At 36.9% G+C, this 27,551-nt stretch overlaps 1 protein-coding gene across 2 annotated transcripts in view; it reads right to left on the bottom strand.

The window, feature by feature from the left end:
• dspb (desmoplakin b) overlaps positions 1-27,006 on the bottom strand; it is a 49,086-nt gene extending 22,080 nt beyond the window's left edge. Inside the window, exons 1-17 of one of the 2 annotated variants that reach the window (XM_081378289.1) lie at positions 26,576-27,006; positions 23,992-24,082; positions 22,143-22,273; positions 20,790-20,855; positions 19,451-19,607; positions 12,766-12,891; positions 11,967-12,032; positions 10,606-10,773; positions 8,728-8,832; positions 8,536-8,631; positions 6,977-7,102; positions 6,744-6,896; positions 5,647-5,801; positions 4,963-5,089; positions 2,929-3,115; positions 1,633-1,808; positions 359-537 (exon numbers count right to left, since the gene is read on the bottom strand). In XM_081378289.1, the coding sequence (XP_081234415.1) occupies positions 359-537; positions 1,633-1,808; positions 2,929-3,115; positions 4,963-5,089; positions 5,647-5,801; positions 6,744-6,896; positions 6,977-7,102; positions 8,536-8,631; positions 8,728-8,832; positions 10,606-10,773; positions 11,967-12,032; positions 12,766-12,891; positions 19,451-19,607; positions 20,790-20,855; positions 22,143-22,273; positions 23,992-24,082; positions 26,576-26,781 (2,315 nt within the window). In that variant the 5' untranslated portion in view covers positions 26,782-27,006. The remainder of the gene's footprint in view (positions 1-358; positions 538-1,632; positions 1,809-2,928; positions 3,116-4,962; positions 5,090-5,646; positions 5,802-6,743; positions 6,897-6,976; positions 7,103-8,535; positions 8,632-8,727; positions 8,833-10,605; positions 10,774-11,966; positions 12,033-12,765; positions 12,892-19,450; positions 19,608-20,789; positions 20,856-22,142; positions 22,274-23,991; positions 24,083-26,575) is intronic. The other variant, XM_081378290.1, reaches the window with a different exon arrangement.
• Between the last annotated feature and the right edge of the window lie 545 nt (positions 27,007-27,551).

Here is a 27,551-nt window from a genome sequence, read left to right as displayed (position 1 = left end):
AAATAGAAACTTTTATTTAGTAACTTCTTGAATCTGTTTTTTTTTTTTTTTTCATCTGACATTCATATGACCGTTTCCAGCATTGATAATAATCATAAATGTTTCTTGATCATCAAATCATCATGAAGACTGGAGTAATGATACTGAAAATTCAGCTTTAATCACAGGAATAAATTACACTTTACTATATATTCACATAGAGAAAACAACTGTTTTAAGTTGTAATAATATTTTTAAAAAATGACTGTATTTTTGGCCTAATAAATGCCGATCTTACAGACCCCAAACTTATGAACAGTATTGTACGTTTACCATGAAATAAACCCCATGAACTCGTCTCCTGAAGAGCACTGTGTACCTCTGTAGATGTGTGGCGGTGTAATTCTCCAGGTTAACGAGTCTCTGGTTGATGACCTCCAGTTGACCCCGCAGGTATTTGGCTTTATCGGTGTCCTTCGCATCTTTGAGTTCAGCCTGAACGCTTTCTCTCAGACTCAAAAACTCTCCCTTCAGAGTCTGCACGTCCCTCTGGAAGACCTGAACACACCAACACATGTCTGAGATCTCCCTCATATCAGGGTTATACTATAAAACCCAAACTATTAAAAGCATTTCAGCAGCACTTTATTTTACAGTCCTGTTCCGCATGTATATACTCTATGTACTTCTTATAGCAATTACAATAACTGGGTTTTATCTAGGTACTAACCCTGAACCTACCCCTATTGACCTTATACAAGTAAACTGACAGTACACATACTGTAAAATAAAGTGTAACCAGCATTTCTGGTAATTGGAAATAACGCTGAAATAAAATGAAATGTATAAATATTAGTTGGAAAAACGCAAACAAAACGAAAATTAGAAACATTGCCTTGGCTATAAACTGAAATAAGTTTGAGTTGAAGCACTAAAATCACTAACAGAAAATAAAAACTAAAACTAACTAAAACTTACAAATATTTGTTTTATATGTCAAAAGCACATAATGAAATTAGTAACTAAAATTAACATGAAAAATATAAAAATAAAAGCTAATTCATAACGAATTGATTAACTAAAATTAACATGAAAAATTATAAGAATAAAAGCTAATTCATAACGAATTGATTAACATGAAAAACATAAAAATAAAAGCTAATTCATAACGAATTGATTAACTAAAATTAACATGAAAAATATAAAAATAAAAGCTAATTCATAACGAATTGACTAACTAAAATTAACATTAAAAATATAAAAATAAAAGCTAATTCATAACGAATTGACTAACTAATTGATTAAAAGCTAATTTATAATGTTAATACAACTATAATATAACTCCTTATATTATAAAGTCCTTATTATAAAGTCCATTATTAAAGGGATAGTTCAGCCAATACAGATTAATGCAGATCTGTCTTTTTGCTGTTTTGTACGCATCAGTTTGCTATAAAAAATAGAGTCATATTTTGGTGGAAATGTGATACATTTTATTTCTCAGGATTGTCTGATGAATATCAGATGAAAAAATCAGATGCAATAAGTTACAAAATAAAAGTTTAACAAATAATAATAATAATAATAATAAAAACTAATAGAAAATGATATATAAATAATCCTAAAAGTGTGTTGTGTGTTTGTGAGGCTCACCTGTGTGCTGGTGATGTGGCGACTGCACTCTTCAGGACCGTCCTCTCCTAACGGGATGTACAGGAATGTGACCAGGGAAGATTCAGCACTTTCCAGGTTGAATCTGAGAGCGTTGAGTTGGTTCAGGAGTTTGATGCTCACGGCCGTAGAAAACTCTGATCCTTCTCCACCGGCGGCTACGACACACACAAAACACCGCACAGAATCATTGTGTGTCTGTTATAGGCCGTGTCACACTAAGGGTACGTTTACACGACAGCGATGTGCTCAAAACAGAGAAGTTCTCCTTTGAGTTTTACAGATGACACCATTGTCAAAACGATCCCCATTCACACGAATCCGCGAAAACGACTAAAGTAAAAACGCTGTATTCTGCTGCCAGGCCAGTAGATGGCGATGAAACACTATAGACTGAACTTGTGCATGACGTCATCGTCTTCAGAGATTCGCGTTTTTATTGTTCACACAGCGACTGTTTTCCAAAACTTGCACTTTGAAACCCGTTTTCAAGAGTTTGCGTTTACAGGCGCCCAAAACGCCGTTGTCGTGTAAATTAACGACTAAAACGCATAAAAAGTTTTGCGTTTTTAGTTGAAAACGGTGTCGAGTAAACAGCCCCTAATACATTTTCGTTTGAATTATTCTCTCTGTTTTGGCCTTCCGTTCACACTGAGACGGCGTTTTTATTCATATAAACTAAGCTTTTTGAAAACACTCTCAGCGTAATACACACACACGAGTGGCGGCGATGTGCAAATCCAGTTACTCTCCCACTTCTGCTGGTTTTACTGAGATCTCTTATCCTGTGCGAATTGGCCATTAATATTACAGACGTCCTGTGGTAAAATTACATTACTCCATCTACACTTGTAAAGTTAATCCTGACCGAATAGGGCTTTAGTGTGTGTGTGTGTGTGTGTGTGTGTGTGTGTGTGTGTGTGTGTGTGTGTGTGTGTGTGTGTGTACAACTATCTTTGTGAGGAGCAGTTTGAGTTTTAGCCCATTGGAGTGAGGACAGAGAGAGTACAGTGAGGACATGTTGGCCGGTCCTCAGTCTCTGAGAGCCTTTAAAGTGTTTGAGGGTCAAGACTTGGTTTTAGGGATAAGGTTATAATGAGGTCAAGGGTCGGTTTAGGGTCAGGGGTCGGGTTAGGCACTTAGTTGTGATGGGTAAGGTTAGGGTAAGCGGCTAGAGATTGCATTGTGTCAATGAATGTCCTCATAAAGATAGATGTACAAGAATATGTGAGTGTGTGTGTGTGTGTGTGAGTGTGTGTGTGTGTGCTCAACACTAACCGTACGCGGGCAGATCCACCACCAGTTTGCCGTAGTGCTGCTGGGCTCCTGAGATCTGCTTCTCGATGAGCTGCTGTTCTTCGGCCCCGAACAGCTCTGACCCCTGACTGTGCTTCTTGAACTCCTGGAAGTGCATCTCCAGACTGCGGATGATGCTGTTGCTTTCTTCTGGACCCATCTTGGCCAGCTACACACAAACAACAGGAAATGCATGCTTGGTTTAATGCAAAGTTATCAAACTTCAATTGTTTTGTTACAAGTTTTGCTAAATGAACAAAAATACTAATGCACATTTTATATGTTACTAATATATATACAGTAGTCAACATTTGAAGTGGATCAAAACCTTTCATCAAAGTTAGACATGAATTTTTAGCAATACCCGCTCTTGTCTTAGGACAACTTTGATCAACTTTTTTTGATCCACTTCAAATGTTGACTGCTGTATGTATATATATATATCATTTTAATCCATCCATCTATCTATCCATCTACATATATTCTTTTAAAAGAAATTAACACTTTTATTCAGCAAGGATGCATTTAATTGATCAAAAGTGACAGTAAGGACATTTATAATGTTACAAAAGGTTGCTGTTATTTTCTCTCTATTCAGCAAAAATACTGAAAAATAAAATGTATCACAGAATCCACATAAATATGAACTGTTTTCAACACTGATAATAATCATAAATGTTTCTTGAGCATCAAATCCTCATATTAGAGTGATTTCTGAAGGATCATGTGACACTGAAGACTGGAGTAATGATGCTGAACATTCAGCTTTGATCTCAGGAATAAATTACACTTTACTATATATTCACATAGAAAACAGATGATTTATATTAGAATAATATTTCACAGTTTTTACTGTATTTTTGATCAAATAAATGAAGCCTTGGTGAGCATTGATATCTAAAATTGATACAAAAAATCATTATTTTCATTTTTTTTTGGTAACACTTATTTAAAAGTGTCCTTATGTATATATATTTAGTGTCCTTATGTCCGTATATTTAGTTATTTTAAGGTGTTAGGTTGTAATCATACATTTAGGTACTGAGTAATAATAATTAACTACATGTACTTAATGTAGGGTTATGGTTAGGATTAGGGTGTGCTTAAGGTTAGTTGCATGTAATTATACACAATTTATAGAAATTATTATTGTAACTACATGTTATTTATATAGGCCTCTATCTCGCACCCAGCGCAATTGACTTTGTACAGCGACTCATGTTTCATTCCTATTTTGCACCCGACGCACAGCGGACTTTTCACTCCACAGACGCACGTCGGTAAATTAGGGAATGAACCTGCGCTCCCGGGGGCGGTTCAGCGAAAGAGGAGGCGTGTTCCGGCGCAAACGTTCCCTGGTGCTATTTTGCAGTTTCAGAAAACAATTCCGCCTCTGACCAGGAGAAACCTCGTCTAAAGTCAGTGGTGTGTTGCGCATGTTATTCAGAGGCTATTTTAAGGGCGCATGCTTGACCATAATGTAGCGTGAGCACAACACACACACACTTTGCTTCTCTCATCTACACAGAAGCAGCAGTTTTCATTTTTAGAAAACCATACATTATTACAAAGAAAAATATTCCACACGAGGGAAATCATTGTTGTGTCCATGAAAAATAGGCATAATCTAGCTTACACTTTTACCCAAATGATCATACGCCTGTTTAACCGAAGCTAATCTGGGTGTGTTTCTCCATCCCCAATGTCACTTCTCTGTGTTTTACGGCCCTGATGAGAACGTCGGTCTCCTCGGCTGTGAACCGCTCCTGGCAAATCCGCCGTTATAATAGCAATCCGCCATGGAACAAGCGCGTCTGCTCTTAAAGGGAATGAGAGATGACGCTCTGATTGGTTTATTTCACGTTACGCCCAAACCACACCTATGAGTAATGAAGCTACTGAAATAAAAGTTACTTGCGCCCACAAAGTTACTTGCGTTTCGCGTTTGATACTTGCGTCTCAGATCGTTAATATACGGCCCATTGTGTTGATAGGATATATTTTTTGATCAGTTACCATAGTGATGGTGAGTGAGTTGATGCGGTTGATGTCCAGCAGACAGTATTGCCAGGAGATCATACTCTTGACGTTGATGTACAGCTTATTCCACACGCCTAGAATCGCCTCGTAATACTGGGAATTCCTGCAGTCAAACACATGATGAACACGGTCATGTCTACACAACACACTGATCATATACAACACATGATGAACACGGTCATGTCTACACAACACACTGATCATATACAACACATGATGAACACGGTCATGTCTACACAACACACTGATCATATACAACACATGATGAACACTGAAATGCTTCATATAAACACTGCAAACGGCATAATACTTTCTAAAAGTAAGTGTGCTATCAGTGTCTACTGTAATAGTATCTACTATTCTAGATGGGTGATATATATATCTTCTACTGATTGAGAGAGGAGATACTGCTGTAGATTGACTTAGAATGCCATATTTTACTGTCATTATTATATTATAATATTGTATTAATACAGTAGTAATACAGGTTTGCAAGGCTGTTTATAAAGAGCTGCCAGCAGGAGGCGCTGTAGGAGCGGCAGAAACAGCGGTTTCCACGGTAACGGCTCATAAACGTGGCTTTATTTACATTACTATCATAACAAAAGTAAACACTGGTATTCGGTATGCACCGGTATGAGAGTGTGTAGTGTGTCGTACTTGTTGGCCAGGCTGATGGCCAGTGGGTTTGGTGGCGGCACCAACAGACAGACGGAGGGAATCTGCATGTCCATTCCTCCAGGGCCCGTCACCAGCCATGTGGTCCTCTCCGAGTTATCCTTCAGGATCCCTTCATCCCCCTTACGGATGGTCTTCTACACACACACACACACACACACACACACACACACACACACACTGTGACACATGCATGACCCGAACACACCTCCAGAACAACACTTTGAGGCGACACTATGAAGAAGTTACTGAGAACATTATTCTGCTCATCAAGACTGCGTTTATTAGATCAAAAATACAGTAGAAACTGTGAAATATTATTCTAATGTAAATCATCTGTTTTCTATGTGAATATACAGTAAAGTGTAATTTATTCCTGTGATCAAAGCTGAATGTTCAGCATCATTACTCCAGTCTTCAGTGTCACATGATCCTTCAGAAATCACTCTAATATGATGATTTGATGCTCAAGAAACATTTATGATTATCAAAAACTGTAAAAATATTAAACGTTTCAAAAAAGTGGAAACTGTGATACATTTTATTGTTCAGGATTCTTTGATGAATATAAAAGTTCTCAAAGGAACCGCATTTATTTGTATCTTTTGTAACATAAATGTCTTTACTATCACTTTTGATATGTCCTTGCTAAACATACACACACCTTACTGAATCAAAAGTATGTGTATATATATAGTAAAATATGGTAATTTATCATGGTTTCCACAAAAGTACGAGTGTTTTCAACACTGATAATAATCATAAATGTTTCTTGATCATCAAATCATCATATTAGAGTGATTTGTGAAGGATCATGTGACACTGAAGACTGGAGTAATGATGCTGAACATTCAGCTTTGATCACAGGAATAAATTACACTTTACTGTATATTCACATAGACAACAGATGATTTACATTAGAATAATATTTCACAATTTTTACTGTATTTTGATCAAATAAATGCAGCCTTGGTGAGCAGAAGAGACTCTTTCAAAAACATAAAAATCTTCATGATTGCAAACTTTTGACTGGTAGTGTGTAAAATATATATATATATATATCTGCATTTGAGCTCCACCTCGTCCTGCCTGTAGTCACACAGCGCCTGCACGAGGATCTGTCCCGTGAGCTTCTCCTCAGGGTTTCTGGGCTTCAGTCGGATGATGCTCTTGGATTTGAGCACGAGCTGCTGCACCATCTCTCTCTGCTCCGTCAAACGCTCCCTCTCTCTCTGAGACACACACACACACACACACACGCGGTCATCACCCGGCAGTGCTCCAGCAGCGCTCACACCTGAACGACGCTCACCTCCAGGCCCTGCTGCAGCTCCAGGAGTGTGTGAAGAGCGGTGGCTTTATCACAGGAGAAGCTCTTGCGGATGCCGTCGTGCTCCTTCTTCAGTTTGCTGTTCATTTCAAGCGTTTCCTTGAAGAACTGCAGAACATGTGTTTTAGTATCACTCGTGGGATTTAGATACTATTACAGTTTTTATTTTAATCAAATTGATTTTAATTTCATATTTTCTATTTTAAAGCTTTAGTTTTGTTGTGCTTTTGTCATTTTTTTTTATCTGTCAATCTAGTTTTTATTTCAGTTTTAGTTATTTTAGTATTTCAAGTTACACTAAATAAAAATTAAAAAATTGTATTTTATTTTATTTTAATTTTGTTATAAGTTTTAGTTTTGTTGTGTTCTCATTTTTATTAGGTTTTGTTTTTGTCTATTTAGTTTTTATTCATTTTTATTTCAGTTTTGGTTTTAGTTATTTTAGTGTTTAAAAATAAACTAAATAAAAAAAACTTGCATTTGCAATTGGTTTAATAATACTTTGAATTCTGTTTAATTACATTTTTGGTTAAAGTTAGTTTTGTTGTGTTATTGTGATTTTTTTTTATCTATGTCAATCTAGTTTTAATTTCAGTTTTAGTTATTTTAGTATTTCAAGTTACACTAAATAAAAATTAGAAATGGTTTTATTTTACATTTATTTTATTTACATTTTTTTGTTATAAGCTCATTCTCGTTCTCATTTTTATTAGGTTTTGTTTTTGTCTATTTAGTTTTTATTCATTTTTATTTCAGTTTTGGTTTTAGTTATTTTAGTGTGTAAAAAAAACTTGCATTGGCAATTGGATTAATAATACTTTGAATTCTGTTTACATTTTTGTTAAAGTTAGTTTTGTTTTGTCTATATATTTTTGTATACATTTTTACGTATTATTTTCTGTTTGAATGTAATTTTTCTTAAAGTTTTAGTTTTGATGCCTTTTGACATTTTTGTTATTTTTTTTTAAAAAGATGTCTATATATTTTCGTATTCATTTTTGTCAGATTTAGTTATTTTAGTACTTCGAATTTAACAAAATAAAAAAGTTATCTTAAATAAAATAAGTTGAATGTTTTTAATTTATACTTTGAATTTGTTTCTTATTTTCATATTTTCTATTTCAGTGTATTTTTTCTTAAAGTTTTAGTTTTGTTGTGTTTTGACTCGGTTTTTTTTATATGTCTATAGTTTTTAACTACATTTTATTTAAATTTGAGTGTTTTTACTATTTCAAATAAAAAAAAAATGAATAAAAATGAAATAGAAATGAAATAAAATTATTTTTATTTTATAAACTGTATTTTATTTTAAATTAAAATAATTGTAATTTTAAAATAAAATGTTAAAATAAAATAATTTAAAAGTTTTTATTATATTTTATTTCAGTTAACATTTATTTTATTTCAAGTAACAGAACTTTGCTTTTCTTGTTCATGTTTTATGGTTTTAATTAAGCATGATAACCCCGTCTGTTATGCATCAGATTTGCACGAGAAAAGCTTCAAGACTTGACGTGTGTGTGTGTGTGTGTGTGTGTCACCTGACTGTATTGAGCATTTTCCTTCAGATGAACACTGATGCATTTGGTGATCTGTAGAAGCCAACTCCACTGGGTCTGCAGCGTCTCCATGTAGGCCTGTGAGGAACACCATCAGACGGAGTGAGAAACAGCACACACACACACACACACACACACACACACACACACACACACACACACACACACACACACCTGGATCTTGTCTGACGCCGGGTGTTTGTTCTTCAGCTGACTGTCCACCTTCGTTTTGAGGACGTTCAGTTGAACTTCTTTCTGCTCCAGTTCAGTCATGAGTTTCTGAAACAGAGTACGGCTGGAAATAAACTCAAGTTTATCACTTAAATATTTCCAAATGCCACATAAACAGCAATATAAGTACAGAGCAGATGTTTAGATCAACAGTCCACAAGAGGGCGCAACAAACAAATCAACCAGAACCTTCTGATGTTCACTGAGAACAAACCTGCTGTTAACAGTGCCTTTATTTTAAACTAAACCGCAGAAAATGTTAAAAATCTAGACGAAAATGTCCTATAAATTTACTCAGTTTTGTTAAATTTTAATTTTAATCAATTTTATTCTTTTCTATTTTAACTTTATATATATATTTATATATATATATATATCTCAAATATATATATATATATATATATATATATATATACACACACACACACACTGTATATATACACTTTCTAAGACAGCATCAAATACTATTTTATTTTATTTAATAATTTTTATTTTATTCTATTTCACTGAATACAATTTCATTTTATTCTAAAACAGCATCAAATACCATTTTATTTTATTTTATTTTATCATTTTTATTTTACTTTATTCTATTTCATTGAATGCTATTTTATTTTATTCAAAAACAGCACTGAATACTACTGTTTTAGTTTAGTATAACTGAGATACTACTGTATTTTTTATAAAAAGATTTTAATCCATTTTCAATTTTTTTCCATTTTAATTTCAGTTAAAGTTTTCTTAATTTTGTTGTTGTTTGTCATTTTTAATCTTTTTTTTTTGAAATGCCTATATAGCTTTTTATTAAATATTATTTCAGTTTTAGATATTTTAGTGCATCAAGTTAAACTAAATTAAAATGAGAAATATTGCCTTTGCAAAGTATTTAATATTTCATTTTATTTCAGTTAATGTTTATTTTATTTCAAGTAACCAAACCATTTTAGTTTAGGTTTTAATTGTAGTTAACAATAATAACCCTAATCCTTTTAATTGATGAGAAAGTGCAAAAATTAAACAAAATATTCCCACATTTTCTACATTAATTTAAAAATGCATCAACGTGTGTGTATAAACATAAAACAAAATAGATGTGTTTGGAAACAAGTTTAGGTTGTGTATATGTATTATGATTAATATGAACTATAAAATGCATTAGCCAGTATTATTGACCAAGACGGGACCATATGAAACACGAGATCCTTCTTCTTTGTCAAACATTGTGCATTATTAATATCTTGCATGAAAAATGCATCAAAATGAAGTTTATGCTCAATCATTTTGCATCTCGAGTAAACGTATCTTGATTTAAGAGTCTTTAGATGTTTGCACTCGCCAAAAATAGTGAGGATGCTTTTTTGGGTTCCTGTAAGCAGATTCCACACACACAGAGAGAGAGTCACACAGGTGTGTGTGTGTGTGTGTGTGTGTGTGTGTGTGTGTGTGTGTGTGTGTGTGTGTGTGTGTGTGTGTGTGGACATGTTTTTCTACACCGGTGGGGACTTAAACCTGAATGCACACAGACTCATGGGGACTCATGTCACCGTGGGGACCTAAATTGAGGTCCCCATGGGTACAAAAGCTTATAAATCATACAGAATTTGTTTTTTTGAAAATGTAAAAATGCAGAATGTCTCCTGTGATGGGTAGGTTTAGGGATAGGGACAGTGTAAGGGGATAGAATATACAGTTTGTACAGTATAAAAACCATTACGTCTATGGAGAGTCCTCACAAAGATAGTGCACCAGACATGTGTGTGTGTGTGTGTGTGTGTGTGTGTGTGTGTGTGTGCGTGTGTGTGTGTGTTCGGTCGCCCTCACCGAGAAGCTCTCCTGTTTCTGAGGCACGTACGCGTCGATGCCTTTATCGCCCCAGTCGAACACCAGCTCCTCCTCCTCTCGGTCGTTCACCCACATGATCTGCCCGGAGATCTCCTCGATGATGTTGTACAGGTCCTGAAGCTGGAGCCTGCGCTGGTGCGAGGTGCTCTGGAGATCACATCCTGATGTTTACAACTTACACACACACACACACTGACACATGGGATGTGCAGCTGCATTTGACTGATAGAAGCTGTGTTTCCATACGACGTCAGAGACTAATCTAAACTAAACTTGTGGAGGGAATTAAACCAAATCATTCAGGGGTGAGTTTCCCGAACAACGACAAAACTCGTGTTTTACTACAATAGTACGATTGAAATCCGCTAGCGAGTCACGACTGTTTCCCGAAACTATCGCAAATTTTTTTTTTTTTTTTTTTAAATGCAAAAAAGGTACAAATCACAGATCAAATCACTAATCAAAACATACTTAACAACATACTAAATTATAGCACATAAATAGTGTACAATACAGTATTGCCAGGGGAAGCTTATGGGCCATTACAAAGAGAAAGAGGACCATGTGTTGACAGTTTTAACTGCCTTTTTGTTGTTGGAGCCAGAAATCTGATTAACATAAAGTACAACTTCACGGAGAAAAATGACAAAATGAGTTTTTTTAGCGCTGAATTTACACTTATCATTTATCGCAAATTGGTCGTTCTGAGGACTATTCCTCATTTTTCTCAGTTATTTCGCTTTATTTCCAGATTCACTCGTAGACTCGTTCTTACACTAGAGCTCGTTCACACACTCAGAAACTGCGCTTTAAATCTCTTGACAAACTAAAAGACGTAAATGACATTTGTATGTATTCTAAATAAAAGATTGCACTGAATGTCAGCTTGATTATTCTGCTCAAGATCAGGATTTATTGAGTCCACACGTCATGAAAACAAGAAACTAACTAAACTAAACTAACCACAGGAGATCTGTCGCTCCAAACACACGACTCTGCGAATGTTCGTTAGAACGATGGTTTCGGGAAACACAGACTCATTAAACTGCTGATAATGACGGAATTTACGACTACAATCGGCTAACGATGCTCTTGGGAAACACACTGAGATGCTGCGACGCGATTGGTCCGCTGGTTAGTCCAGTTATCCAATCACAAAAGCTTTATTTGGTTTCTATCGTAGTTTATGCACGTTTTCTTCTCAGATAAAAAATGTGTATTCGCATCATTCGAGCTTTTTTAACATTAATACGCATGTTTTTTATGTGATATCCTGAAATGCGCATGAATGGACACATAACTAATAATTAATAACCACATGTGTTTCTGAAGCGTCTCACCTGTAGACTGTCCCATTCCTGCTCGAGTTTGTTGAGATAGGATTTGTTTCCATCCGCAGTTTGCATCTACAACAAATATTTCCATGATTTATATAGACTTTCATTTAAATAACATATTATTGATCAAATCATCATATTAGAGTGATTTGTGGAGGATCATGTGACACTGAAGACTGGAGTAATGATGCTGAACATTCAGCTTTGATCACAGGAATAAATTACACTTTACTGTATATTCACATAGAAAACAGATGATTTACATTAGAATAATATTTCACAATTTTTACTGTATTTTGATCAAATAAATGCAGCCTTGATGAGCAGAAGAGATCTTAATTATTACATACTTTTGAACAGTTGTATATATATTTATATATACCTACTGTATATGTATGCACACTACACTATATATATATATATATATATATATATAAATGTGTGTGTGTGTGTGCGTGTGTGTAGTAAAAAAAAAAATTGCATTGTAATCATTATAGATATTTATTATGATTAAAATGCACAAAAAAATGACTGTCCCAAAAGTAGGCTATATTTTATATTTGTAAACTATTATTTCTTATATTTTTCTTGTGGTTTTGAGGTGAACGATGTACCGTGATCAAATAAATCTGAATTTGAGCTCTAACCTTCAATATTACATGTTTAAAAGCAAACCAGGCATGAACACAAACTCAAGCACAGTTTCTAAAGGTCCAGTCCCGCGGCCATGTGGTGCAGATCGAGATCTCTCAGTGCTGAAGGTCACGTGTGTGTGTGTGTGTGTGTGTAGTCCTGAACTCACCAGATCCGCTCGGGCTCGATCCACCTCCACACTTCTCTGGATGGAGCTGTGAAACGTGCTGTGTTTGGCTATCTGCTGCTGGATGGTTTCTAGATCATCTCCCCATGATGACGTCTCGATCATGCGCTGCTCACACACACACACACACACACACACACACACACACACACACTTCACAATCAACATCGGATTATCTGCACATTTATGTTTTAAAGCACTTTGGTCAACTCGTGTTGTTTTTAAAGTGCTTTAGAAATAAAATGATTGATTGATTGATTGATAGATTTACAGCTGAAATTGGTTAAAGGATGTTTAGACTGTCAACTAAAATTTAATTACAACTCACACTGAATCACATGGCTTGTTTTGTTGCATCGAAACTAAAGCGTTCCTATTTTAAGTGTTTACACTGGAAGTCTGTAGTTTTCTGCTCAGTCTGGATTTACTGCAGCATCAAAAGTCCTTAGCTATTAAAAATATGAATTTGCATAACTTACGTTCCTGTTTAGTTTCTGAATGTTCAAACGTCCAGTTTTTTAACAATGTTTTTGGTTATGCAAATGTTAAAGTGAACATTCCAGTTCAAACAAATATGGAATGTTACTTTTGAAGGTTCTCGGAACATTCGGAAACAACATTTTTTAAAAAATCCATAAATATATTTTTTTTATAATAAATGATAAAAAGAAATAATGTTTTTATGCTAATGTTACTGGCAGAGAGAACCTTGCAGGAACTTTCCCCGTTACTGGGAAAACACACAGCAAACGTCTGTTTTTCATTAACTCTGACCTCGCTGACAGGAGGAGTGTCGGGTTATTCTGACCCCTGCGTGGGTCTGAGGAATTCTGGGGGTTTAGAGAGAGAGAGAGAGAGAGAGAGAGAGAGAGAGAGAGACAGAGAGAGAGAGAGAGAGAGAGAGAGAGAGAGAGAGAGAGAGAGAGAGAGAGAGAGACAGAGAGAGAGAGAGAGAGAGAGAGAGAGAGAGACAGAGAGAGAGAGAGAGAGAGAGACAGAGAGAGAGAGAGAGAGAGAGAGAGAGAGAGAGAGAGAGAGAGAGACAGAGAGAGAGAGAGAGAGAGAGAGAGAGAGAGAGAGAGAGAGAGAGAGAGAGAGAGAGAGAGAGAGAGAGAGAGAGAGAGAGAGAGAGAGAGAGAGAGAGAGAGAGAGAGAGAGAGAGAGAGAGTAATGCTGGGTCAACAGTTTGAGTCTGAAAGCAGTGTTTCTGTGGGCGAGTGAGGCAGTTTGTGTATTTTGGCTGGATGTCTCGCTCTAATCTCTCTGAGTTTCATTTCGTCTGCTCAGTTTTTCTTTCGTTTTCTCTCGATCTGTCTGTCCTGGGAAAACTTCTCACCCGAGTCCTATCGGCACACAGTGCGCGAGATAACTGCTATCTCTGTGCTGTTGAGTTGATGTCTATTTCTGTCACATTAGGCTGAGAAGCTCCGCCCACGCTGAGATGTCATTGGTTGAGAATCCTGCTTCACTTATACTGTATATCAGTATATCAGCGAAGATGCATTAAATTGATCAAAAAACTGACCCTGAAGACATTTATAATGTTACAAAAGATTATATTTCAAATAAATTACTGTTTTCAACCAATGATAATAATCATAAATGTTTCTTGATCATCAAATCATCATATTATAATGATTTGTGAAGGATCATGTGACACTGAAGACTGGAGTAATGATGCTGAAAATTCAGCTTTGATCACAGGAATAAATTACACTTTACTATATATTCACATAGAAAACAGATGATGTACATTAGAATAATATTTCACAATTTTTACTGTATTTTTGATCAAATAAATGCAGCCTTGGGTCAAATATGAGACTTCTTTCAAAACTAGTGTACATTTAGATTTGTTTAATTTATTACTATATTTTGTTAAATCTATATTGATTTATATATTTATATATATATATATATATATATATTTATATATATATTTCCTATATTATATATATATATATATATTTGATATACGTTTATATCAAATAACATAGAAACTACATTAAAGCCATTGCAATATTTCACAATCGTGCTTTATTATAATCGGCTGCAAACATGGCCAGTCCTGAAACACCTGAAACGTGTTGTGTCTTGCATGGCTAAAGCAGTGTAAGAGTTTCGAGACTTTGATAAGGTCCTGAAGAGAGACGACTGCTATAGGGGCTTCTGCGTGTTTGTTCGCACCGCAGGAACCAGGAACGATTTTAGTTCTAGCAACTCCTTTTAGAGGACCTAATTTAGCTTTTAGAGGACCTAATTTAGCTAATTTAATTGAGTCGTCTAAACCAGCGCTATAGGAACAACCAGTGACGGTAGTGTTCTCTGATTGGCCGAACGCACGGAAACACCAGCACCCGCCATTTTAAAAAAAGCTGTGTAAACACACAGATTATAGCCTATATTCTTACTCCAGAAACTCCACAAACGAACATGAAATCAGTGATAGATGAGCCTCTTAACCTTTACTCTGAGGAGAAAACCCAACGCGACTTTGAGGAGACGGAGAGAAACATGATCATGGGTTTCTGCTCAGCAACCACACAGGATACGCTTATAACTTTTCATTACTGTCTACTTTCCCTGTATAACAGTTCTATACAATCACATATTATAGACAGGACTGTTAGGGCGCTTTCACACCGAGGTCCACACCAAAGTTCATGTTTTGATACATTTTATACATTCGGTTAGTTTTGGTTTGGTTTCACAGTGCAATTATGCAAGCGCACTAAAGAACTTTACGTGACACTTGCGTCCTGTCGTCATCATCTATGTGGGCTGCATCTCGACATTGATTCGCTTGTAAACGGGCGTGTGTCTGACGTCAGCGTGTTGTCAGTTAGGCGGGAAACTTTGACAGGAATGAATGAACAGACGCAGAGAATGTCTAATAAGGGGAGATCCTCCACTCTCAGTAAACTTCCGGCTTCTGAACTGGTTGCAGTTCCACTCTGGCTCCACATGAGGGCGCTCACAGGACGAGTGCAGAATGAATGGAGGTCTATGGCGCTATACCCCTCAAAATCCACTTTTCTCAGGATATAATTTTTTGTCTAGTCATTTGAATGTTGTATTCGAAAGGAGATGCAAAGAAATTACACATTGCTGGGTGTTAGATTTTTTAGAGTCACTTATTTGCTTTAAAAAGTCTTTTAAAATGTCAATGACGTCATACACATCGTACGACCAGAGATACTGCTTTACGGCAATCCTTCAGTCACTTTGGTGCTTTCAGCTCTGCACTTTCTTTTCTCTCGAGGCGTCGACAACACAGCTGACACAGGCAAACACACAACACAGCTGACACAGGCAAACACACAACACAGCTGACACAGGCAAACACACAACACAGCTGACACAGGCAAACACACAACACAGCTGACACAGGCAAACACACAACACAGCTGACACAGGCAAACACACAACACAGCCGACACAGGCAAACACACAACACAGCTGACACAGGGAAACACACAACACAGCTGACACAGGGAAACACACAACACAGCTGACACAGGTAAACACACAACACAGCCGACACAGGCAAACACACAACACAGCCGACACAGGCAAACACACAACACAGCCGACACAGGCAAACACACAACACAGCCGACACAGGCAAACACACAACACAGCCGACACAGGTAAACACACAACACAGCTGACACAGGTAAACACACAACACAGCTGACACAGGCAAACACACAACACAGCTGACACAGGCAAACACACAACACAGCTGACACAGGTAAACACACAACACAGCCGACACAGGCAAACACACAACACAGCTGACACAGGTAAACACACAACACAGCTGACACAGGTAAACACACAACACAGCTGACACAGGTAAACACACAACACAGCTGACACAGGTAAACACACAACACAGCCGACACAGGTAAACACACAACACAGCTGACACAGGCAAACACACAACACAGCCGACACAGGCAAACACACAACACAGCTGACACAGGGAAACACACAACACAGCTGACACAGACAAACACACAACACAGCTGACACAGGTAAACACACACAGCTAACACAGGGAAACACACAACACAGCTGACACAGGGAAACACACAACACAGCTGACACAGGCAAACACACAACACAGCTGACACAGGCAAACACACAACACAGCTGACACAGGGAAACACACAACACAGCTGACACAGGCAAACACACAACACAGCTGACACAGGTAAACACACACAGCTAACACAGGCAAACACACAACACAGCTGACACAGGCAAACACACAACACAGCTGACACAGGCAAACACACAACACAGCTGACACAGGTAAACACACAACACAGCTGACACAGGTAAACACACAACACAGCTGACACAGGGAAACACACAACACAGCTGACACAGGGAAACACACAACACAGCTGACACAGGCAAACACACAACACAGCTGACACAGGGAAACACACAACACAGCTGACACAGACAAACACACAACACAGCTGACACAGGCAAACACACAACACAGCTGACACAGGCAAACACACAACACAGCTGACACAGGCAAACACACAACACAGCTGACACAGGTAAACACACACAGCTGACACAGGGAAACACACAACACAGCTGACACAGGGAAACACACAACACAGCTGACACAGGCAAACACACAACACAGCTGACACAGGGAAACACACAACACAGCTGACACAGACAAACACACAACACAGCTGACACAGGTAAACACACAACACAGCTGACACAGGTAAACACACAACACAGCTGACACAGGTAAACAAACACAGCTGACACAGGTAAACACACAACACAGCTGACACAGGCAAACACACAACACAGCTGACACAGGCAAACACACAACACAGCTGACACAGGTAAACACACACAGCTAACACAGGGAAACACACAACACAGCTGACACAGGGAAACACACAACACAGCTGACACAGGCAAACACACAACACAGCTGACACAGGCAAACACACAACACAGCTGACACAGGGAAACACACAACACAGCTGACACAGGCAAACACACAACACAGCTGACACAGGTAAACACACACAGCTAACACAGGCAAACACACAACACAGCTGACACAGGCAAACACACAACACAGCTGACACAGGCAAACACACAACACAGCTGACACAGGTAAACACACAACACAGCTGACACAGGTAAACACACAACACAGCTGACACAGGGAAACACACAACACAGCTGACACAGGGAAACACACAACACAGCTGACACAGGCAAACACACAACACAGCTGACACAGGGAAACACACAACACAGCTGACACAGACAAACACACAACACAGCTGACACAGGCAAACACACAACACAGCTGACACAGGCAAACACACAACACAGCTGACACAGGTAAACACACAACACAGCTGACACAGGTAAACACACAACACAGCTGACACAGGTAAACACACACAGCTGACACAGGGAAACACACAACACAGCTGACACAGGGAAACACACAACACAGCTGACACAGGGAAACACACAACACAGCTGACACAGGGAAACACACAACACAGCTGACACAGGGAAACACACAACACAGCTGACACAGGCAAACACACAACACAGCTGACACAGGTAAACACACGTGCTAGACGAGTTTTTGTTTTGTTTGTTTCTGGTCCCGCTTCGGATGCCACGATGCCATCAAGCGGTATCTCTGGTCGTAATCAGTCCTTCACTGACCAATCAGCGTTCATTAGCAGAATGCTAGCGTGTTATGGGCAACAACAACTCAACCTGTAAGAAATCGAAAGGACATAAGTACTCAATCATTCAACTTTCGACCCATAACCCATGTTGAACTTGCAAAACCTACAATCAAATCTGAGATTTCTCAACGGCAGTCGGGTGAAAGAATCAAATTTAGCCGTCTAGCCCCATAGACTCCCGTTCATTCTGCACTCATGGGCGATCGCCCCCAGTGGAGCTCTGGTGGAACTACAACCACAATTCAGCACAATAGGACTTAATAGAGAGTGGCCTGGCTCTAACAGACGCATATCGTTGCCACTATACTGTTATTATTATGGCATTACTCCCTGCAGCTCCAGCTATACTCGAGGCGAGTTCACATTCGCCAAATGAACGTCCTCGTTGTGCGAACATTGCATCGTCACCGGCAGGAAAGGAGGAGAAGAGCGAGCAATCCTGCGGGAACATCCGGAACTTCCTGTAAATGTTCTAAAAGTCCGAACCATACAGAGAATGCGTTCACACTAGAAACAAACGAAACCTTTGTTCAGTTTAATCCGGACCGAGACTACCTCTTTTCGTCTGACCAAATTTCGTCTGTTTGCACCAGATCGTGGTCCGGGGGGAGGGTTCACACCTGTGATTTTGATTCGGATCAAACTAAAAAGTCAGAAAATCCAGACCAAACAAGGTAGGTGTGACAGATCGTAAACCTGAACACGGAGAATAGTGCGAGCGCTGAGTGTTCAGTCGTTCTCAGTGCCATCAAAATAAAAGTCTCAACGACAAACGCGGCTCACGTCACTTCAGAGTTCCTGCTGGCGGTGCCAATGCAACCAGGAAAACGTTCCTAAGGGGAACCATTAGTTCTCGGGGAACCATCCTGCGAATGAAAGCCCGTCGTGTGAGCGTCACGTACCTTCTGCTGGAGGATCCAGGCCATGGCCTCGCTGAAGTAACGGCTGGGTTCCTCGCGGCTCATGGTCCGCCGGATCGTTCTGCTGCCCCACCTCTGCTGCTGAGGACCACTCTGAGCCCCACCGAAATCCCGGATCTGCTCAGAAAATACATGCACACTGTTCACACACACACACACAGAGAGAGAGAGAGAATATAAGGAAGTGAGCATAGAAAATGCATTGAGATTTATTACGAAAACCAAGCAGAAGATCCAGTTTAATGTCTACGAATATACGTGATTATCTAGCAAACTGTAACGAACTGAGTGAAGTAGTTCGTTTATCCTCATTTTGTTCCAGACACGTATGAGTTTCTTTCTTCGGTGTAATGCAAAAGAAGATATTTTGAAGAATGGTCACGCTGCTCTTTCACATACAATCACTGATTTAGTATTTCAGGTTTTTTGTCTTGGTTTTTTTTTTTTTTTGTCTTTTCCAGCACAAATATATATATAACATTTACTTGAGAAGCAAAATGATTTCAGATTTAATATGACTTGTTTTTCAATGGAAAAAAAAAATGGAGGAAATGAGTTTACACTTTAAAGAAGAATAAACCTGTCCATATGGTAATATAAAATAAAAAATTAAATATAATTCCAATGGACAATCTATTTTTCTTGACCAATTTTATTAGAAACATACGGATTCATGCATGTACACTACGGTTTAAAGGTTTGGGGTCTGTAAGATCTTTCTGAAAGAGTCTCTTCTGCTCATCAAGGCTGCATTTATTTGATCAAAATACAGTAAAAATTGTGAAATATTATTCTAATGTAAATCAGCTGTTGTCTATGTGAATGCACAGTAAAGTGTAATTTATTCCTGTGATCAAAGCTGAATGTTCAGCATCATTACTCCAGTCTTCAGTGTCACATGATCCTTCACAAATCACTCTAATATGAGGATTTGATGATCAAGAAACATTTATGACTATTATCAGTGTTGGAAACAGTCTTATTTCTGTGGAAATTGTGATACATTATATTTTACAAGATTATTTGAAAGTTCTAAAAGAACAGCATTTATTTGAAATAGAATATTTTGTAACATTATAAATGTCTTTACTGTCACTTCTGGTCAGATGAACGCGTCCTCGCTGAATAACAGTGTTCATTTCTTTCCTACATAAACTCAGACATTTAAACTGTAGTGTACATTTATCAAGATATCGACATGTGAGTTTTGCATGCAACAATTTTGCCTTTTTTAATGAATTTAACTTTATTATTACGCAATATTATTTTTTTATTTATTTTATTTAGCCTCATGGTCCGCCGGATCGTTCTGCTGCCCCACCTCTGTTGCGGAGAACCACTCAGAGCCCCGCCGAAATCCCGGATCTGCTCAGAAAACATATTCACACTGTTCACATACACACACACACACACACACACACACACACACACACACAGAGAGAGAGAGAGAGAGAGAGAGAATATAAGGTTACAGTGGAAGTGAGCATAGAAAATCATGCATTGAGATTTATTATGAAAACCAAGCAGAAGATCCAGTTTAATGTCTACGAATATACGTGATTATCTAGCAAACTGTAACGAACTGAGTGTAGTAGTTCGTTTATCCTCATTTTGTTCCAGACACGCATGAGTTTCTTTCTCCGGTGTAATGCAAAAGAAGATAGTTTGAAGAATGGTCACGCTGCTCTTTCACATACAATCACTGATTTAGTATTTCAGGTTTTTTGTCTTGTTTTTTTTTTTTCAGCACAAATATCTAAACCTTCTTAAATCAACACACATTTACTTGAGAAGCAAAATGATTTCAGATTTAATATGACTTGTTTTTCAATTAAATTGTTTTAAAAAAAAATCTAAATTAGGTGAGTTTACACTTAAAAGAAGAATAAACCTGTCCATGTGGTAATATAAAATAACTAAATAATTATAGTTCAAATTGAAAGTCTATTTTTCTTGACCAATTTTATTAGAAACAAATTTTATTTTTATTTTCAGCATTGACTTCAGTGTCCTTCAGAAATCACTCTAATATGATGATTTGATGCTCGAGAAATATTTATGACTGTTATCAGTGTTGGAAACAGTCGTATTTCTGTGGAAATTGTGATACATTATATTTTTCAAGATTATTTGAAAGTTCTAAAAGAACAGCATTAATTTGAAATAGAATATTTTGTAACATTCACTTCTGGTCAGATGAACGCGTCCTCGCTGAATAACAGTGTTCATTTCTTTCCTGCATAAACTCAGACATTTAAACGGTAGTGTTCATTTATCAAGACACCGACATGTGAGTTTTGCATGCAACAGTTTTGCCTTTTTTAATGAATTTAACTTTGTCTGAATTTATTATTACGCAATATAATTTATTAATTTTTTTTAGCTTTTATTTAACCAGGAGAGAGCCTCACTGAGATTAAAGTCTCTTCTACAGGAGTGTCCTGGCCAAGATAGGCGGCAGAAATGACTTTTAAAATCCCTTTCTTTTACAGAATTCCCCATTCCTACTCCACGTAATTTCCGGTCTTCTCAGCGCTAAATATTATGGCAAAATAAAGCGAATGTGATGCAGAACATGATGTGTGGTTGCTGAGGTGTTTTTAGCGTAATGCTCTGAGGTTGCAGGGTTACTGGGACGTCTCCGCACGACATGTAAATGCCTGACGTGTCTCACCTCCGCATCACATTCTCCGACGGCAGGTTCTGCTGGTTCAGCTCTATGGCCAAACCTCGGAGCTGTTCGGTGATCTCAGCGGCAGACGCCAGGCAATTCTGAGCTTCCGAGAAAGCGTTTGCATCTCCACCCTGCAGCACAAACACACACACACACACAGAGAACAATAGAAACCAGTCGTCAGAAAAGCCCAGGATCAACAAATCCAAATATTCACTCTGCCGAGTGTGTGAGTTTAGGCCTTTGTTTATTTGGCATTTTCAGAACAAATACAAATTAAATCTGTAAAATCAGTTTTGTGATAATCTCAGGTTTGTATGATCAACATTGTCGTCTATTTGCTTTATTCAGGCCAGTGAGAGTTTTTCATGACTGAAATCAATGATACTACAAACATGTTGCATTAAAGAGGTCCAATTTTTCAAGGTATTGTTTTTGTTTCTCTACTAGAACAGGTTTTCCTGCTTGAATTCTCCTCATATTCTCCATTGTTGCGGCTCCTCTCTTCCCAGTCTGTCAGTAACTCTCTGTTTACTTCCTGTCTCTATGAAGCCCCGCCTCCTGAAAAGCACACTGTGCTCTGATTGGTCGGCTGGATCAGTGTGTTGTGATTGGTCGAGTGTGTTTTGAAATGTCCCGCCCCTTATCATAACCGCCAGTTTAACACACTACTAACTAACTCAACCAGGCCCCGCCCCTTTATTCTGCGCATAAATTATTATAATGAGGAATATTGTGACGTGTTCGTTCCCGGAAGAAACTCAAGATACAATGGAGGAGTTTCAGGAGTTCAGGAACACTGACACTGATATAGAGAAGAACTCCCGCTGAGGGGACTTAGTGCTCAAACTTTAACTTTAAAAAGCTTTAATATTTGCAATTTTTGTCATATTTTTGTTTAGTCTTTTCCAGCACAAATATCGAAATATTCTTAAATCAAGATACATGTACTTGGGTAGCAAAATGACTGAAGATATTAAGACTTAAAATTAAAAATTAAGTGAGTTTATGCTTAAAAGATGAAAATACCTGTCCATATAGTAAGATAAATAAAATAAAAACTTAAATTAAAAAGCAAAGTCTCTTGTTTTAAGAACAAACACATTTATTTTTTATCATTTTTATTGGAAAACAAGACTTAATATCTTTAGTCATTTTGCATCTACAGTAAAAATGTATCTTGATTTATGAATGTTTTGATATTTGATATTTGTGCTGGAAAACAAGACAAAAATAAGAAAATAAAGAAGAAAATATTTTCTGCCGTGATGAAAGTGAAGGAAAGTGAAAATAATTACAAATAACTATAATATTTAAACTCTGTACAAAATTTTTTAGTAGTACATGGGAGTAGATGTTTTTTTGGTACTTTTATGTTCCGCAGAAGAACATTCAGGCTTCGAACAACATGACGGCGAGTAAATAACGATACTTTTTTTTTTAAACTAATCTTTTCTATATTATATATATTTTCTTATATTATTTTTATGATACCGGTAAATAAATTAAAAAAACACACAAAAAAAGAGAAAAACGGAGGTAATGATGAAAATAAAACAACAAAATATGAATAATTAACTTAATATGTGTAAAGTAAAGAACTAAAAATAAACTAACACATGCGCTAATCACGTGTTTCACTTTCATTTTCTCCAGAATGACTCATTACATGAGCCTTTTATTATCTGAGAAATGTGAATTATGTGCGTATGAACGCAGCAAACAGACTCTCATGATTCTCATGACCTTTACATTTATGATCCTGTGAACTCTTGAAATGAGCTTAAATCCACAGTGGAAGGTCAAACGTGTGTGTGTGTGTGTGTGTGTGTGTGTATATTCTACTCACAGACTTTAATATGAATGCAGTCTTGTCCAGGTAATCCTGGCCCTGGCTCTGCAGAAACAAGATCCGCTGTTGCATTGACTGCAAGGCAGAACTGGTGGGGACAAAAAAAAACCCTAAAAATCAGCTTTGCATCACAGGAATAAATTACATTTTAAAATGCATTCAAATAGAAAACATTTCTTTTAAATCATATTTCACTGTTTTTACTGCATCAAATAAATGCAGCCTTGGTAAACAGAATCAAAAAACACACAAAAAAAACTCATTTATTCCAAACGTTTGACCAATAAATGCAATTTTCAGTGTGTTTAAGCACAGAGATGTATGAACGGGCTTTACACTTTCACCCTGCGAGAGTAAACACTTCTCCACAGACATCTGACAGATTCTTGGTGGTTTATGAACAGCTTGTTCTTCTCTGTTTTACTGCGATGCATTCCTGCGAGATCTCTCGGTTGAACCCGACGCAGAGACGCCCCACCAGCCGGCGCAGGTCAAACTCATTCAAAATCAATCTCTCCATGCTGAAAACAACACTGTTTGCTTCCAATACGTCCTGACTTATATTTGGCAGGTTTTATTATATTACAGGTTTTATGTTTTCAGCTGAAATTGATCATTAGTTATAGATATTTTACCAATTAATAATAAGATAAAGGCAGTTTAATGTTGTGTCGAAGCTGTCAAGCATATCAGCTTCTGTTGGAAAAATATACTTAAAGCAAACGCTTTTAACCTTTCAAAAACATGCATCAAATTGATGTGTAAAACTTACACTTTAACTTTAAAATGTAAAACAAATACAAAATTATATTATATATATATATATATATATATATATAACAATAATTTTTGATGTTTGTACAAAATATGACATTATATAAGAATATATTTAAATATATTATATATTTTAAAAAAGTATATAAATATTCTATGTATATAAAAAGCATTATAATACAGTTTGTTTATATAAATCAAATATATAAATATTAAAATTAATTCAAATAAACCATATTAAAATATTTTTATTTTATTTTATCTGGTGCATCATATATATTAAAATATATTAAATATACATAATTTAAAAATGTGTATATTAAAATATGACATTATATTATTGAAAATATATTTAAATATTTAAAATGTTAGATATTTAAAAGTTTTTAATTATTATGATTTATTATTATAATATATATAAAGCATTTTTAAAGCATATTGTTGAAAATAAAATATATAAATAAATAAAATATATAAATAAATATAATAAATCCTTAAAATATTGTTTTATTTGATTTAATATCTGCTGCATTATTTTACATTAATATCTTGAGTAGGCGTTTAAAACAAGTGAAACAAATGTAATATTTCAGTGCAAAAGTTCAACAAATGAGATGTGCCAGTAAACAAACAGAAAACAGACACTTCTGAACGATGCGAGATGAGAGTCTCATTTGAATGGAGAATATGCATATGAATGCACAACAGAGTCGTTATTCATGTTTATGAGCAGTAGCTGCCAAATGACTCATGAACTTCTGTGGAGCGCCTGGATACGCTCGGCTTTTCCCGCAGGATCTGCAATAGGTTTACAGGAAGCTTTGCTGGACAAGAGTCTGAAAGTGACCTGTAAACTCACGCAGAAACACAAAGAGCCACACAGAAGCAGCAGGGATTGTGTTACACCTGCCAGCACAGGCCTACATTCAACATTACACAACCATGCTTTATAACCCTTTATAACTCACGTTCTGGCAGTTATGACAGCCTCTGATGTGCTTATTATTAACCTTTGAACATCTGCTGTATTATAGTTTCACTTACCGTACTTGACTGAGCACTATTTAAGTTTTACTCCTTCACTCTTTGTTAAATAGGCCTACTTCTCTATGTATCATTGATTTTAAAACTAGTTTGAATGATCTAAATGGAAACCATTTTGTATAAAATTACATTTTTTCTTTGATGGAACACTGAATACTCACATTATGCATGACATTTATTTTTGTTGTACACTAAAAAAAAAATACATGATCAATAATGTATGACAACATATGTTTTTTACAATTGCTTTAACTCATCAAAATAAGTTAAGCAGTTTTCCATTTCTTTTTATGAGTTATATAAGATTCAACTCATTTAATTTAAGTTGAAATTACTTAAACATTCAAGTTGTTTGCTTAAATATTTAATGCAGCAACTTATTAACTGAACAAACAAATGTTGCATTAGCATATAGTGTATGTTAATGCAAACTTTTAATCTAATTTAAATTATTATGTACACTGTAAAAAAAAGTTGCTGCTTTAATTTAAGTACAATCAACTTGGATGTTTAAGTCATTTAAACTTAAATTACATTAAACTGAAATTGTTGAATCTTGAATAACTTATAAAAAAGTTGAAAATTGCTTAACTTATTTTGATGAGTTAAAGCAATGTAAAACCATATGTTGTCATAACTTATTGATCATCATTTTTTACAGAGGTGAAATGACGCACACACTTGCAGTAGCCTACGTTACAAGCACACACACACACACACACACACACACACACACAAACGCAGGCAACAGGTGTTTACTCACACTTGTCCCGCGCTCATCGAGCCTCTGGAGAAACTTTGGTCGTATCTTCCAGTCTCCACATATTCCTGTGTTAACCCATTATTCACATGCTGCACCACCACCTCACTGCGCGCGTACGGATACGCGGGCGTCGCGTTGATCTCGCTGCGCGATCCCGTGCGGCGTCCCATCATGTTGAGCCCGCGCTGCGAGCCGTACATGCTCATGATGACTGAGCCTCAGCTTCACACCTAAAATGGCGGAGTTTAACAGGGTGAACCTGAGATCAGACCCGCAGCTCCAGATGAAACCAGTCGTGAAGATCCTCCGAGCGCAACTGGACTGAGGGCTGAGGACAGTCCACAGGGAAGAGCCGCAGTTCAATGATCTGAAGTCACTCCCACAGACCCGCATCTGAACACACACACCCTCAAAATGCAGTTTAATGATCTATAGTCACTCCCACAGACCCGCATCTGAACACACACACCCTCTCACACACACACACATGCCTGAGGGAGGCGTCTCTCTCTCTGTGTACAGTTCAGGGAAGCTCACTATTTCATTCAGCACAATGACATGTTTAAAACTATTTTCAGAAACACACTTGTTGCTAATGATCATGCATGCAGATTTATGACATCCGATGAATTAAGAGAGCATATACCGGACGCTTTCAGAAATGCATTTGCATAACGATTTAAATGCATTGAATACATTCAAATGCATTTAATGCATTAAATGCATTAAAAGCATTGACATTTTTTTTCTCCCATCTCATATTTTTTTCCATTATAGGGACCATGATCATTTAATCAAGCCATTAAACTTAAGTTTTTCATATTAGTAACTTGAAATGTACTGTGCACATATCAAACTTGTACTTGTAAAATGGTGCAAGACTTTAAATGTTTTAAAACACTTTCCCTTTACGTGGCTATTTACATATAATGCTTGTGAAATTAATGTTTTAGCCTTTAATCTTGATGTTGAGTTT

Source organism: Scardinius erythrophthalmus (assembly GCF_964197995.2).
Source record: "Scardinius erythrophthalmus genome assembly, chromosome: 11".
NCBI lineage: Eukaryota > Metazoa > Chordata > Actinopteri > Cypriniformes > Leuciscidae > Scardinius > Scardinius erythrophthalmus.
This window is presented reverse-complemented; position numbering and strand designations above follow the sequence as displayed.